At 49.8% G+C, this 16,537-nt stretch overlaps 1 protein-coding gene across 7 annotated transcripts in view; it reads left to right on the forward strand.

Moving 5' to 3' along the window:
* The window catches only part of PTPRF (protein tyrosine phosphatase receptor type F), a 486,553-nt gene that overhangs the window by 214,489 nt on the left and 255,527 nt on the right, over nucleotides 1–16,537 (forward strand). For all 7 annotated transcript variants that reach the window (XM_082265004.1, XM_082265006.1, XM_082265005.1 and 4 more), the window contains exon 4: nucleotides 6,923–7,064. In XM_082265004.1, coding sequence (XP_082121130.1) covers nucleotides 6,923–7,064 — 142 coding nt within the window. The remainder of the gene's footprint in view (nucleotides 1–6,922; nucleotides 7,065–16,537) is intronic.

Below are 16,537 nucleotides of genomic sequence, written 5' to 3' on the forward strand. Positions count from 1 at the left end.
TCGCAATGACTTCAAAGTAGTCCCTGCACTACTTTGGGACGATTTATTGCGTTTTGAGGTCAAAAGACATAGACATTGCTTCAAGTCCAGTCAAAATCGCTGTAAAAATTGTGCGACTTTTAGGTTGCATAAGGCCCCTTTCACACTTGTGCGACCTAAAAGTCGTGTGATTTTTGCTGCAATTTTGACTGGACTTGAAGCAATGCCTATGTCTTTGGACCTCAAAACACATTAAAATCGTCCCAAAGTAGTGCGGGGAATACATTGAAGTCGTTGCGACTTGAAGTCGTACAGATATGAACGGTACTCATTGGAAATCATGGAGTGCGACTTGTCATGGGACTTTGCAGTCCCAAATCGCAGGACAAGTGTGAAAGGGGCCTTATTGTATTTTATGCCAGTTATTTACATAGAAGCTTTAACAGGTAAATAACTGACATAAAATACAATATAGACACAAAGAATCTTATGTGAAGATTGTTATGGAAACAAAGGAGTAGATTTACCAAAACTGGAGCAAACAGAATATGGTGCAGCTGTGCATGGTAGCCAATCAGCTTGTTCAATGAGGCCCAGTTCACACTAGATGTGGTGCGAATTCACTGCAAATTCGCACCACATCAAAATCCCAACCTGTTTATGCAAACTGATTGCAACGTGTATGAAAAAGCGGAGTTCCACCCAAAAGTGGAACTTCCGCTTTAAATACTGCTGACCCCCTGACATGCCTCATTTGGCATGTCATTTCTTTTTTTTTTGGGGGGGTCCTAGATTTGACAGGTACCTGCTTCCACTTCCATTTGGGCCGCCTAGGCGGTTCGAGCGGAAGTTCTCCTCTCCTCCTCCCTCCCTGCAATCTTCTGGGACACGTCCCAGGCCCCAGAAGATTGCCTGGCCACTAAGGAAGCGTAGTGCTAATTGCAACCGGCTGTGAAGCTGCAAGCTGTCACAGCCGGGTGCCCACACTAGAGATGCCAGAGAGTGAGAGGATCGAGGCTTGGGCCGGCCACATTGCTGGATCCTGGGACAGGGGAGTGTGTGTTTATTAAAAGTCAGAAGATACACTTTTTGTAGCTGCTGACTTTTAATAAACACAAAAATGACTGGAACCCGCTTTAAGTTAACGACACCCCGCAATCAGTATGCAAAACGCAGCGAGATTTGCAAGATCAGTTCGCATAGGTGTAAACAGCCATGTGATCCGACTTGGGTGCAAACAAAAAAAAGGGTCCTGCATGAGTTTGGTCTGAATAAAATGCAAATTCTGCCAGTTTGCATGGCTGAATTTGCTTCGCACAGACATCGCATGTGATCTGCACAGCAGTGCGGTGCGAACCACATGCGATGTCTGCCATCACGCTAGTGTGAATCGGCCCTTAAAGGTGAAGTACAGCCATAGCTCGTTTTGGCTGTACTTCTCCTATGAATCACGAGTTCAGTACGTTCCGCACTCCTGTGACCCGTTTTCAGCAGACAGCTGGCTGAAGCCTGCTGTCGGCTGGCATCACAGAGCCGGGCCAGGTTGGGGAAAGATTGCGACAATATGGTTGGGATCCGCCCACAACCTTGAATCGGCAACTGCAAACAGCAGAGAGCCTGAGCTGGCCACTCCCGCCCTCTCCACAGCCTGATTCTCCAGTGATTGCTGGGGGGTGCAGGGCAGAGAGCCCGAGAGGGCCACTTCCGCCCTATCCACAGCCTGATGCTCCAGTGATTGCTGGGGGGTGCAGAGCAGAGAGCTGCAGAGAGACTGAGCCGGTCACTCCCGCCCCCTCCACAGCCCCATGCTCCAGTGATTGCTGGGGGATGCAGAGTAGAGAGCCACAGAGAGCCTGAGCCGGCCACTCCCGCCCTCTCCACAGCCCGATGCTCCAGTGATTGCTGGGGGGTTCAGGGCAGAGAGCCCGAGAGGGCCACTTCCGCCCTATCCACAGCCTGATGCTCCAGTGATTGCTGGGGGGTGCAGAGCAGAGAGCTGCAGAGAGACTGAGCCGGTCACTCCCGCCCCCTCCACAGCCCCATGCTCCAGTGATTGCTGGGGGGTGCAGAGTAGAGAGCCGCAGAGAGCCTGAGCCGGCCACTCCCGCCCTCTCCACAGCCCGATGCTCCAGTGATTGCTGGGGGGTGCAGAGCAGAGAGCCGCAGAGTGCCTGAGCGGGCCACTCCCACCTTCTCCACAGCCTGATGCTCCAGTGATTGCTGGGGGGTGCAGAGCGGAGAGCCACAGTGAGCCTGAGCCGGCCACTCCCGCCCCCTCCACAGCCCGATACTCCTGTGATTGCTGGGGGGTGCAGAGCGGAGAGCCACAGAGAGGCTGAGCCGGCCACTCCCACCCCCTCCACAGCCCCATGCTCCAGTGATTGCTGGGGGGGGGTACAGAGTAGAGAGCCTCAGAGAGTCTGAGCCGGCCACTCCCGCCCCCTCCACAGCCCAATGCTCCAGTGATTGCTGGGGGGTACAGAGCAGAGAGCAGCAGAGAGCCTGAGCCGGCCACTCCCGCCCCCTCCATAGCCCGATATTCCAGTGATTGCTGGGGGGTGCAGAGCAGAGAGCTGCAGAGAGCCTGAGCCGGCCTCTCCCGCCCCCTCCATGGCCCGATGTTCCAGTGATTGCTGGGGGGTGCAGAGCAGAGAGCTGCAGAGAGCCTGAGCCGGCCACTCCCGCCCCCTCCACAGTCCGATGCTCCAATGATTGCTGGGGGTACAGAGCAGAGAGCCACACAGAGAGCCTGAGCTGGCCACTCCCACCCCCTCCATAGCCCGATGCTCCAGTGATTGTTGCTGGGGGGGTGCAGAGCAGAGACCCGCAGAGAGACTGAGCTGGCCACTCCCGCCCTCTCCACAGCCCGATGCTCCAGTAATTGTGGGGGGTGCAGAGCTGATCCGGTGACTGACATTTACCAGCTCACAGAGCACTAAGAACCGAGTGATCGGCGGTGTTTGGTTGCTCTGTTATCAGTCTTCAAGCTGGCGGGGGATGCTGCATCCACCTATGCAAGTATGATTTAAGAAAAAATAAATCACAAAATTCTTATTTAAGCTTTGACAATAAGGATACATTCACACTGAACGCGGGTTTTCAAACCTGCATTTCAGTGCGAGTTTGGGGGGCGACTTGAAAGACATCTGTGCGGGTTCATGCACAGATGTCTATTGAAATCGCCTCTGAAGTTGCCAAAAGTAGTGCAGGAACTACTTTTGGAAATCGGTGCGGCGCCTGAAAGTCAGCATCGCACCGATTGGGACAGTGCCTTTTCCGGCAATAGGCTGCAAGTTTGCATGCAATGTGACGTGCCAATCGCATGCCAAATCACGCCAATGTGAACGAGGGCTAAAACCTAGAAGCTGATTGGCTACTATGTACAGCTACACCAGATTCTGTGTGCTCCAGGTTTTTAGTAAATCTCTCCCCAGAATGTCCTTCAAGTGGGCAGACAACCATGACTCTGGTGTCTTCTATACGGCTTCCCGCCTGCCCGTCCTGCTGGCCATCATCCTATAGAGCGGGTGAGGACAGGTCACATCCTTTTCTCTCCATACCACTGATAAGCAAATTGGATCTTCTCAAATTTATGGAGAATGGTGCGCGGCTTCCAAGAGCTTCGCTGAGATTAAAGCGACTGAACTTAAACGATTGTATCAGTCGGCATTACAGAAGGAAAGCGAGAATCCATCACTGAGCGGGGACATTATACTGATAGGCACCCCTCACTGTCCTTATCTAAAAGCCCATTGTCTGGATGAAGTGAGCTCATGTCTGTGCGTCCGTACATAGAGAACCCAGCACTTCATCCCCACAACAGCCAGTCTGTATTGTGTGGGATAAGGTTAGACCCCCGGGCAGGTTTTTTTTTTTTTTCCCTTCGATTCCTGAATTACGGTCTAGTGGCTACAATGTGTGTAGTGTGTGTGTGTGTATATATATATATATATATATATATATATATATATATATATATATATATTTATTAACTACTTCTAGACCGGAAGGATTTTCCCCCTTAATGACCAGCCCATTTTTTTGCAATTCGGCACTGCGTTGCACGACCGCGCAATTGTCCGTTAAAGTAACGCAGTGCCGAATCGCAAAAAATGGGCCTGGTCATTAAGGGGGCAAATCCTTCCGGTGGTCCAGAAGTGGTTAATATATTATATGTAGCAGAATATAAATTGGCCTAAAATGATGAAAAAATTAGATTTTTACATTTTTTTTTTTTTTTTTTTTTATTGAGAATGTTATATAACAGAAAGTGAAAAATATTGGGTTTTTTTTTTCAGAATTGTTGCTATTTTTTTTGTTTATAGCACAAAAAATAAAAATCGCACAGGTGATCAAATACCACCAAAACAAAGCTCTATTTGTGGGGGGAAAATTACAGAGTCTGAAGGAAATAGGAATTCTGGTGGGGACGCCTCTTGACATACAAGAAGCCAAAGGAGATAATTTACTGAAAATCTGGTGCAGCTGTGCATGGCAGCCAATCAGCTTCTAACTTCAGCTTGTTCAATTAAGCTTTGACAATAAACAGGGCCGCTGATAAAGCAGTACAGCCAGCCCTCCTGTACTGGGCCCGGGCCTCATCAGTTAAAAAAGGGGGGCCCAGGCACCTGTTTTGCAGGTAAGGCTGTACGGTCTTATTGCAGAAACCGATCCTCTTCTGCCTCCCCTGCAGCACTGCCAGCTTTTCTTCTTTACCCCCCCCCGGCTGCACTGCAGGGAGATTGGTCCTAGCACATGCACCCCTTCCATCTGCTTTCTGGGCCCCCCTGTGTACCCCTTTTCCCCCATAGTGTTGCTGGCTTTCCTCCTCTCCCGCCAGAAGGTGCTGCGGGCACACACAGGGATGTTTCAAGGAGAGTGGGGAAAGGGGCTGGTAAATAGATAATTTACTGGCCCCTTCCTTTCCTAAATGAACACAGTGAGCGATCGGTGGCAATCACTCCTGTGTCCATTCATCACTGGAACATAGTAAACTGTGTTATGCATTCTTCAGTTTGTGAATGAGCAAGAAGTCTCAGAGAGTTTTCTATTCATTCATCTGTGCAGCGGAGGCTACAGAGAAAGGGACTGATAAATCTATGTCCTCAATCACTTTCGAACGGGGGAAGGGGGCCCTGTCAGGTAAACTGTATGGGGCCCTGTGATTTCTAACAGCAGCCCTGACAATAAGGCCCCTTTCACACAGGCGGACCGTTCAGATCTGTTTTTTTGGCGGATCTGAACGGTCCCCCCATGCATATCTATGGGGGATCGGATGTCAGCGGATATGTCTCCGCTGACATCCGATCCGTCAAATCTGAAAAACGGACGGATGGAAACCCTATTTTCCATCCGTCCAGCGGTTCAGATCGGATGGGATCGGATGAGAACGGACCGACGGTCCGTTCCCATCCGATTTCCCCCATAGAGATGCATGGGGAACTGACAGCTGTGTCTCCCCACACAGCGCAGAGACACAGCTGTCATCCTCCTGCTCAGCGGGGGATCGGCGGATCGATCCCTCGCTGAGAAAAACGGAATCCGTCTGGACGGATAGTGTGAAAGGGGCCTAAGTCCTGGTTCATACTGGGGCAACTTGTCCGCCGCCTGACAAATCGCGCTCCATTCAGTGCAATGGAACCATTCTAATCAGAGCAACTCAAGTCACTACGACTTCAAAAAAGGTTCCTGCACTACTTTGGGGGCGACTTGCATTGACTTCTGTTGAAGAGGTCGTTTGCAAGCCGCGCTGAAGTCGGGCAACCTTGAAACCGCCCCAGTGTGAACCCAGCCTAAAACCTGGAAGCTGACTGGTTTGTGTGCACAGCTGATCCAGATTTTGCACTCTCCAGTTTTAGTAAATCAAGCCCAAAATGTGATTTAGCTTGGCCAGCAGCACACAAAACTGATTATATTATTATTGTTCTAATACAGGATTTATGTGGCGCCCACAGTTTTCGCAGCGCTTTATAACTGTAGCACCCTCCTGGATAGGTGCTGGGTAGGGTAAATAGTTAGCTCTGCCTGCTTATCAGGGGAGCCTGATCAGTAGTTAGGCCTGTTACATGTGTCTATGTGGGATTCATCTGCTCTCAGGGAGTGTCCCCACTGTATCCAAAAGGGGAGCCTGTTGGACAGTGGAGGAAAGCCAGCCAGTGACACACAGGCTTTTATGACTATCCCAGTGGGTTGGCACAATAGTGGTGCATCCTGGGATATGTTATAAAAGCCAGGGGCACATGTGACAGGGTGTCTTTGGGCGGGAAGCCAGGTCCCAGGAGGAGGGTGTCTCTCCTCCTGTCTGTATGGAAGGTGGTCACAGGTGGTCGGCCTAGTGAGCCAGAAGTGTGGTGCTGAGTCTGGAGGTCCAGTGGTTGCAAACAAGTGGAGCTGAAGGCAGAGTGACCTTGGAAAAACAGTGTCCGTGAGTACCGGGAAGCTTGGCAGGGGTCTGCCCAGTAAGGGGACCTCTCCAGTGGAGAGTCAGTGGACAGGAGCTAGCATGCACAGAAAGTAAGAAAGGGGGTGCCAAGTTAGGACCTTGAAGAGGAACTAATTCAGGATCATATTCATTATCTTCACTTCAGTGGCAAGGTGAAGCAGCGTGCTTGCCGCATACATTACAGCTAGTTGTCCTCAAGATTTGTGCATAGTTGGAGTATCCCACTCATGCCTTCTCCTATCCAAGTTCTAAGATAAAACACAAAAACCAAATCCCCTGGACTGTTCATTGTCTGAGCCAAGTGTCTAAAGTGATAAGTTTCTACAGACTGTTGCTACGGGTAACCCAGGGGAATCCAGAAAGTGCAATTCTCAGCAGCCCTCTAGGGGGCAGTGCTTCATAACGTTGGGGCAAATGTTACCATTACTGAGCATATACATTGATAACTGTACTATCAGCCTGTCCTGCCCAGTACACTCACATGACCATTTCTTCCTCCAGGTCATCGAGTTTGATGATGGCTCAGGGTCTGTGCTTCGGATACAACCTCTGCGGGCCAACAGGGACGAGGCCATCTACGAATGCACAGCCACCAACAGCGTGGGCGAAGTCAACAGCAATGCCAAACTGACCGTGCTGGAAGGTAAGGAGATCACCGTTCAATCATACAAGGCGCAATTGTTTGTTATAAAGGAAGTAGACCTCCCCTGTGTGACCAATGGTGGGAGAACTACAAGTCCCAGTATGCTTTGTCAGCCTCCTAATCAGGATTTGCTCGATGTACAGCCTCTAAAGCTGAACTCCAGCAGTTCAGACACTTTTTAAAATGTTGTGGCTTACTAGGAGTTCAGTTCAACAAGGTGCATGCCTCCTCTATCTCTTCAATTTACAGCTGAGGCTCGGTTCGCACGTATGCGATGCGGAAATAAAAGCGATTCCTATGCGGGTTCCCGCATCACATCTGACTCTCAGGCAGTTCACACTGCTCTCTGCGAACCGCTGCGGGTGTCCATATAAAGGGTAACTCCACTTTCGTGGGGGGGAAAAATAGCAAATAAAGAAAAAACAATATAGCGTATAGAATTGTGACACAAATCATATTGTAATTAAATGTTATTAAAAATGACTTTTCCTTTTCAATCTGCAGCTGTTGTCATTTTCTGAAAATGCAATACAATATGGCCGCCTGGAGCTGTTCTGTGCACAGAATGTATACTGACCACACCCCCAGAAACATCATTTCCTGCTTGTGTGATTGGCTCACCAATTTTCCCAGAAGTCTGCCTAATGCCTAGTTTCCCCTGAGTGGTACGGTTCGGTTCAGTACGGTTCAGAACGGTACACCTTGCGTTTCCACTGCCAATAGCACCCTTTCATGACAGGCGTGGTGTAGCAGGAAAGCAGTGATCAACGATTCTCTGTCAACCAACCAAAGTTCTGCAGAGTGTAGCTCCACCCTTTTGGTACAGTACTAATGTGCTTGGTACCCCAACGAAAGGGTCCCAAAAAAGTGGTATGGTACGGTTCGGAATTAGGGTACCATTCACAATGGAAACGGCAAAAATTGCGTACCGTACCAATCCGAACCGTACTGTACCGCTCAGTGGAAACGAGCCATAAGATACTCAGATTTCTGGCATCCCCTGCAACAAAAATGTCATTTTTGGGGAGATACTCCCAATAGGAACACGTCTAATGGGATGCAGGCCCAGCAGCCTTCCTTATTAGTGCTCTGCAGCTGCACAGCTGATAGATAATTTTAAAACCACTCCCATTAGACCCACTCAGCACAGAGGAACAAACAATGATTTCTTCAGAATAACAAAAAGGTAGAAATCTGCAGCAAAGTTTGGTAAAGACTTTGCAATGTACAGAGATCACCCAGAGGGGAATGTTTTCTTCTCAACAAAAGTGGAGTTACGCTTTAATGACACCCCAAATCGGTTCGCAGAACGCAGCGCAAACTGTGGAACCGGACGGAATCGGATCACATGGTTGTGAACACCTATGTGATCCGTTTCAAGTACGCACCAAAAAAAAAAAAAGGTCCTGCACCATCTTGGTTCGAATGCAATGTGATTTTAGCAATACAAACTATATGGCTGAATTTGCATCGCACAGGCATATCGCATCCCGCATATCGAATCACATACTATATTTGGCATCGCACCAGTGTGGACCCAGCCTGAAAGTTTTACCAAACGCCAGGAGTAGAGCTATCGGTGCCGGTTCACACTAACGCGGCACGACTTCGGGGGCGACCTGTGAATTCGCTTGCACCGCGACTTCGGCGCGACTTGCACGGACTTCATATAATGAATGTCAATGCAAGTCGCTCCGATGTCGCCCCGAAGTAGTACAGGAACTATTAAGTCGGAGCGACTATTAGAACGGTTCCCGTAGCACTGCATGGACCGAGACTTGTCAGGCTGACCAGTCACCTGACAAGTCGCGGTAGTGTGAATGGGCACTCAGTATACTTCCAGCGCTCTGATAGGGGTGATGCTGCTTTCTCATACAGCAGCTCTGCCCTCCCCTCCCCTCAGCTGTCCATTCACAGAAGGCTTTGTATTTTTTGAACGGTTGCAAATACACAGTTATGATTAAGCATGAATTACTCGTGTAAAACGCGTCAACCTTCCTGTGATTCCTTGTCTGGCATTGACCAATAAAGACATCTTCACAATTTGACCCCCTGTTGCAGCGTGCCACCAATTTTTTTCCTTTGTCATGCAGATAATACAAAGCCCTCTTTGATTGGGCAGGAGCAGGGGAGGGGCGGGCAGAGCCGCTGCACACAACTCTGCAGCTGCTAGAGACCAGAAGGTTCAGACTCATACATTTAAGGATAGCTTTACTCCTGATGTTCAATAAAACTGTCAATTGTAAGGCCCCATTCACACTTGTGCGACTGTGGACCCCAAAGTTGCATGACAAGTCGCATCCTATGTTTTCCAATGAGTACCTCTGGTATCTGTGCGACCTAAAGTAGTTCCTGCACTACTTTGGTCTGACTTTCATGTCACATGAGGGCAATAGACTTCAATATAAACCCTCAAAAGTCGCATGAAAGTCATATCTGAATGAAATACATGTGACTTGTGTAGAGCACACAGTCACATGGTCAAAGCCAAAGTCGCACTTGTCCGAAGTCGCATTAAAATGGCACCAAAGTCGCACTGTAAAGTCACAGGATTTTGAAGTCGCACAAGTGTGAATGGAGCCTAAATTAAACAGATAAGTGCAGGAGATGGCATGTACCTCATTGGACTTAACCCTTAGTAATCCAGGTGGCTGAATTGCTGGAGTCCAGCTTTAAATTCTCTAGGATAAGGAAGATGGCGGTTGGGGTAGAAGGCCTGCGTCTGTTGAGCACCGATGTGAACTTTCTATTCAATATTTTCTTCATTTGATGCATCATTTTTCACCTTCCACACGGACAATCTGAAATCACATTTGTCACAAGCCATGAAGTGGACGGATCCCCACATAGGGGACAATATCAATAAAGAGGTCTACTACTTCTTCCAAATAGGAAGCCGGCTGATTTCTCTCTGGGGCTCCTGCATGTGGTGCACCATAAAGCGCGCTTTGATTGCGGTGTGCAGGATGTCATGTAGCAAATTGGATCTTCTGTGCAATTCCTCCATAACAATCCGCAGGTTGTGTCCTATGGAGCTGGAGATGTCCTTGGGCTCCCTGGGCTCTGCCAACTATGACAAATCACTTCCATTGTAGACCACTAGAGGGATCGGATGAGCTGCAATCCCCTCTCTATTCCAATCTAGCTTGTAGCCCATCCACCGTTAGCTGTACCCCCCCCCCCCCCCCGCATTCTCTGTGAGATGGTGATCTCTGTTTTCTATTATCCCCCCATTTTTCTCCGGTCACAATGTCAGGAAGCCTTTCTGAGATGAAATTCTGCTTTCCAGAGCACATCTAGCAGACAGACATGTGAAAGAATTAAAAGAAAGACGCACAAGTGCTCATCCCTCCTCCCCGATATGTCATAGCTGAGCAGGGCTCAACCAAGGAAAACAATCTGTATATTATTATTATTATTATATAGGATTTATATAGCACAAACAGTTTACGCAGCGCTTTACAATATAAGGGCAGACATTATAGTTACAGTACAATCTAAAGGACCTGGAACTTGTCCAATTCTGGGGGTTGCATGTAGTACTGAGACAAGGTCATCTAGAGCCCAGGACGAAAATGCCAAAATGCCCCCCCCCCCAACTCAGGACGAACACGCCAAAATGCCCCCCCCCCCCCCCCAGAGCTCAGGGCGAACATGCCAAAATGCCCTCCCCCCCCCCCCGAGCTCAGGGCGAACATGCCAAAATGCCCCTCCCCCCCAGAGCTCAGGGCGAACATGCCAAAATGCCCTCCCCCACCTCCCCCCAGAGCCCAGGGCAAACATGCCAAATGCCCCCCCTCCCCCCAGAGCCCAGGGCAAACATGCCAAATGCCCCCCCCACCCAGAGCCCCAGAGCTCAGGGCGAACATGCCAAAATGCCCCCCCCCCCCCCAGAGCCCCAGAGCTCAGGGCGAACATGCCAAATGCCCCCCCCCCCCAGCCCCAGAGCCCAGGGCGAACATGCCAAAATGCCCCCCCCCAGAGCTCAGGGCAAACATGCTAAATGCCCCCCTCCCCCCAGAGCCCCACGGGCAAACATGCCAAATGCCCCCCCACCCCCCAGAGCTCAGGGCGAACATGCCAAAATGCCCTCCCCCCCGAGATCAGGGCGAACATGCCAAAATGCCCCCCCCAGAGCTCAGGGCGAACATGCCAAAATGCCCTCCCCCCCCCCCCCCCCCGAGCTCAGGGCGAACATGCCAAATGCCCCCCCCCCCCCACCCCTCAGAGCTCAGGGTGAACATGCCAAAATGCCCCCCCCCCCCAGAGCTCAGGGTGAACATGCTAAATGCCCCCCTCCCCCAGAGCCCAGGGAAAACATGCCAAATGCCCCCCTCCCCCCAGAGCCCAGGGCAAACATGCCAAATGCCCCCCCACCCCTCAGAGCTCAGGGCGAACAAGCCAAAATGCCCTTCCCCCCCCCCCCAGAGCCCCAGAACTCAGGGCGAACATGCCAAATGCCCCCCCTCCCCCCAGAGCCCAGGGCGAACATGCCAAATGCCCATGTTCGCCCTGGGCTCTTTTGAAAGACCGCTGTGCAAATACAGTGTGACCTAAAATATTGCAATGACCACCGTTTTATTCTCTAGGCCCTAGAGTCTAGGGTCTCTGATAATGTTTGGGGGTTCTAACTTCTAAGTAATTTTCTAGCAAAAAATACAGAGGAGTGTCAGGAAAAGAGTCTTTAAGTGGTTAAACTGACCTCATGTGCAGACTGAAGTTCATCCCTTTAATCTAAAAGAACCAAATGATGCAATGTTTCTTTTTACCTCCCAGCGCTGAGCAATTTTGTGATAAACTTTGCCGGCTGCCTTTTTTTGATAGCTCTGTGCAGAGAACGGCTCCACACTTGTTTACCATGAATCGTGGAAATGCCGGATTGAGAACGTGAGGGGGGGGGGTTGAATCGAGATGATGATTTTTATTACCTATTACCATGCAGCTCTACTAGCACACCTACCGTATATACTCGAGTATAAGCCGACCCGAGTATAAGCCGAGGCCCCTACTTTTACCACAAAAAGATGGGAAAAATGATTGACTCGAGTATAAGCCTAGGGTGAGAATGCAGGGTGGCGGTCATGGTACAGGAGAATGCAGGGTGACTGGCATGGTACAGGAGAATGCAGGGTGACTGGCATGGTGCAGGAGAATGCAGGATACTGGCATGGTACAGGAGAATGCAGGGTGACTAGCATGGTGCAGGAGAATGCAGGGTACTGGCATGGTACAGGAGAATGCAGGGTACTGGCATGGTACAGGAGAATGCAGGGTACTGGCATGGTGCAGGAGAATGCAGGGTACTGGCATGGTGCAGGAGAATGCAGGGTACTGGCATGGTACAGGAGAATGCAGGGTACTGGCATGGTGCAGGAGAATGCAGGGCACTGGCATGGTACAGGAGAATGCAGGGTACTGGCATTGTGCAGGAGAATGCAGGGTACTGGCATGGTACAGGAGAATGCAGGGTGACTGGCATGGTACAAGAGGATCCGGGGTTGTGGGCATACTACAGGAGATGCAGTGCTGTGGGCATGGTACAGGTGGACCATGCCCGCAGCACTGCATCCCTTGTAGTATGCCCGCAGCCCTGCATAATGGCAGGTAGTGCAGCTGTTTCACTTACCTGTTCCAGAGGCGCCCTCATTTTAAAAATGGCGCCGCCCGGCGCCGACATGTCATTGCGCACGCGCCGCCGCTCGTATACTTTCGGCTATTCCCGGCCTCTCCCGAGCGGCGGCGGCGGCGCATCCGCGGTGACATGTATGCACCGGGCGGCGCCATTTTTAAAGCTTAAGCACGTCGGAGCGGCCAGGAACTTTTTTTTTTTTTTCTTGACTCGAGTATAAGCCGAGGGGGACGTTTGCAGCACAAAAAAATGTGCTGAAAAACTCGGCTTATACTCGAGTATATACGGTAATCTTCCCCTTCAGACCAGCCTCCAAACACAAATCCCCCTAAATCACCACTCTTACCCCCCCCCCAAAAAAAACCTTACCCCCTGCCGCTCCCCAAATTCCCTCTTCCAACACATATCCCCTCTCCCCCCCAATCTCCCCATGTGGTGCCCCCCCAATTCGCATGATACTATAGTTCTCAGCCCCTCCTGCCCAACCCTTGTCCCGGCCCTGGTTGCATTACTGTTTCCTGAATCATGGACCTTCCTCTTCCTCTGCCACAACAGGTTTGAATCTGATTGGTGACTGCAAAAAACATCCTATCAGTAAGTGTAGAACAAAAAACGTGGGCCTAGTTTAAACTTGTGACGGGGGGGGGGGGGGTTATATTAATAGGTAGCTAAGCTGTGGTTTTACTGTCCCCTTAAGCTGCAAAGGCAGCCAGGTGGGGATGTACATATGTTATGCCTGCAACCAAAATTGTTCGGTGGACAATTCTGCCCTCTAAATCACCCCATTCAAGTATATGGGGTCGCGCCACAACCGCCTTGCAACCACATGCATAATAGTGTGGACTTTATGGAAAACAGGGGGTGAGGAGCTGACCCACTAAATCTCAGCCATCTATCAAACATCAGAAAAGTGATCCACCGCTGATCACAGAGGCAAGTGTCAATTATTTTCTGTATATTCTCCTCGAAGGTGAAAGGGGCGGAGTTAGGCTAGTGCGTAGATTGCGCTGAACATTTGTTTTGCACCCTCATTATTGCAACACTGAGCGGAGGAGACCTTGGTGTGAATTTTATTGCTCTTGGCACTCTTGCAAAGCAAAGCTCGTCCACAGACTTGGTTTGGGTGTCACCTTTGTGACTCACAACTTTTAATTAGCGATCCCTATAATTATCATTTTGCTGACTCTGCGTATGTATAAACGATCATAGAGCCGCACATCCACTGAGGGATCTGTTACATAAATAAACCCGGCTGATTATACAAAGTTACAATCAGTCACTTGTTACATTCTGTTTCAAAGTTTACTAGTTTATAAAATGATACATAGTATAACCTCCTTCATAAAATGATACATAGTATAACCTCCTTCATAAAATGATACATAGTATAACCTCCTTCATAAAATGATACATAGTATAACCTCCTTCATAAAATGATACATAGTATAACCTCCTTCATAAAATGATACATAGTATAACCTCCTTCATAAAATGATACATAGTATAACCTCCTTCATAAAATGATACATAGTATAACTTCCTCAATAAAATGATACATAGTATAACTTCCTTCATAAAATAATGCATCCCACCCATCCCACCCATCACATCAGAAGTCCCCCTTGCCCCCACGTTACATTAGGGGTCCCCCCCATCACATCAGAGTTTCCCCAATCACATCGGAGGCCCCCCATCACATATGAGCCCCCCATCAAATCAAAGCCCCTCCCCCCATCACATCAGAGGGTCACCCCTTTACATCAGAGGTCCCAACCATCACATCAGAGGCCCTCCCATCAGAAGTCTCCCCCTTCATATCAGAGACCCTATTCACATCAGAGGCTTCCCAATCACACTAGAGGTTCCCCCTATCACACTAGAGGTTCCCCTATCACATCAGAGGTCCCTCCCCCATCACATCAGAGGGTCACCCTTTTACATCAGAGGTCCCTCCCCCATCACATCAGAGGGTCACCCTTTTACATCAGAGGTCCCTCCCCCATCACATCAGAGGGTCACATTTTTACATTAGAGGTCCCAACCATTGCATTAAAGACCCCCCCCCCCCATCAAATCAGAGGTCCTCCCATCAGAGGTCTCCCCCTTCATATCAGCGACCTCCATCACTTCAGAGATCTCCCTTCACATCAGAGTCCTCCTATCACTTCAGAGGTTTCCTCGTTATGCCAGAGTCCCCCCTTCATGTCAGAGGACCCCATCATATTTGAGGCCTCCCTATACACCAGAGCTCCCCATCACATCAAAGTACCCCCATGACAGAGTCCCCCTATCACTAAAGAGCCTCCAATAAAACAGCCCCCCCCTCACCCCCAATCACAGGCTCTCCCACAGGCCCTGATCCAGTGCAAACTCAGTCCTGTGCTCATGGCACCCTGGATGGAGGAACCCAAACAGCACCCTGGATGAGGAACCCCGGAGTATGGATTGGTTAGAGTAGTAAAATTTTTTTTTTTAATTTGCCATCCATGTGTCGTCTCCCACTAATCCAGGTCAGAATAAAACGTTCCTTCGCTGTATTCGGGACTCGGCTCTTTCTAAAACATATTCTTATTTAAATGGGGATCAGTGTGTGAGTTCGGTGGTGGCTCCATTGGCGCGGTAATCTCTCCCTATATAGAAATATCGTCTGGGGAGTTCACCTTGCTGAAGAACGTGGGAAATGTTTGATAGAAGTGTTGGTTGACGTTTAGACCATTATCTTCCAGCTTAGATCCCGGCTCCCAGGGATTGATCCTCCACTTTTCCCTCCATATGTGAAGCACTTATCCCCCATGCATTATGTATACACCCTGTAACATCCCCATAACAAGCTGTATGTCTGCTTAGCAGCGTAAATACCAGATTTATCCTCAGGCGGGCGAGGTGGGTTTGTGTAACGGAAACTCGGAGAACGAAGGAAAAAGACAATTCAGTACCTAAAATGTCGCAAAGTGCGGAGAGATTTTTTATTTTTTTTTTTCGCCTGATGCAACACAAATTGAAACGTGCCTTGAAATCATTTCTGAGCGACCTCAAAGGCTGCGGTTGGATTGTTTCTGACAATGCAAAGGCCAGATCATCATGGGGGTCACATGGGGACGCAATCTAAGCGGCGGTACTCGGGTTTGAGATTTTCCAGCAAGGACAAAAATTATTTTTTTATTATATAAATGACATGATCTGTACACCGAGGGGGGGGGGGAGGGGGGGTTATGTATGAATCAGTTGCCGCTTTTTTCGGTTTTGTTTTTTTAAGGCTGCAGTGGTGCAGTGGCGGCGCACCAGAACAGCCTCTCTCGCGCAGAGAGGGCGCGCAGAGCGGCGATCGTGACCGCGCCGCATTGCTAAGACACAGCGCGATCCCCATCTCGGTAAAGAGTAAATGACATATCTCTTTACCCATGTGATCGGCTGTGTCCAATCACAACCGGTCACATATAAATGAGGAAGGGCCGTTATTATATCTCCTCGAGGAGAGCCGATCAGCGACTCCTCCTTACAGGAGAGACAAATACAAGTGATGATCAGTACCCTGATTACACAAAATGTAAATAAAGTGCCAATTACTGCCCAGAATCAGTGCCCACAGTGCTCACCATCAGTGCCCACAATCAGTGCCCATAGTGCTGCCAGTCAGTGCCCATCAGTGCCTGCTCATCTAGGCACTGATGGGCACTGACTGGCAGCACTATGAGCACTGATTGTGGGCACTGATGGTGCTGCTCCTCAGTGTCCATCAGTGCCACCCGTCAGTGTCCATCAGTGCCACCCGTCAGTGCCCATCAGTGCTGCCCATCAGTGCCCATCAGTGCCACCTCTCAGCGTCATCTGTGCCACCTCTCAG

Source organism: Pelophylax lessonae (genome assembly GCF_965119305.1).
Source record: "Pelophylax lessonae genome assembly, chromosome: 8".
Classification (NCBI taxonomy): domain Eukaryota; kingdom Metazoa; phylum Chordata; class Amphibia; order Anura; family Ranidae; genus Pelophylax; species Pelophylax lessonae.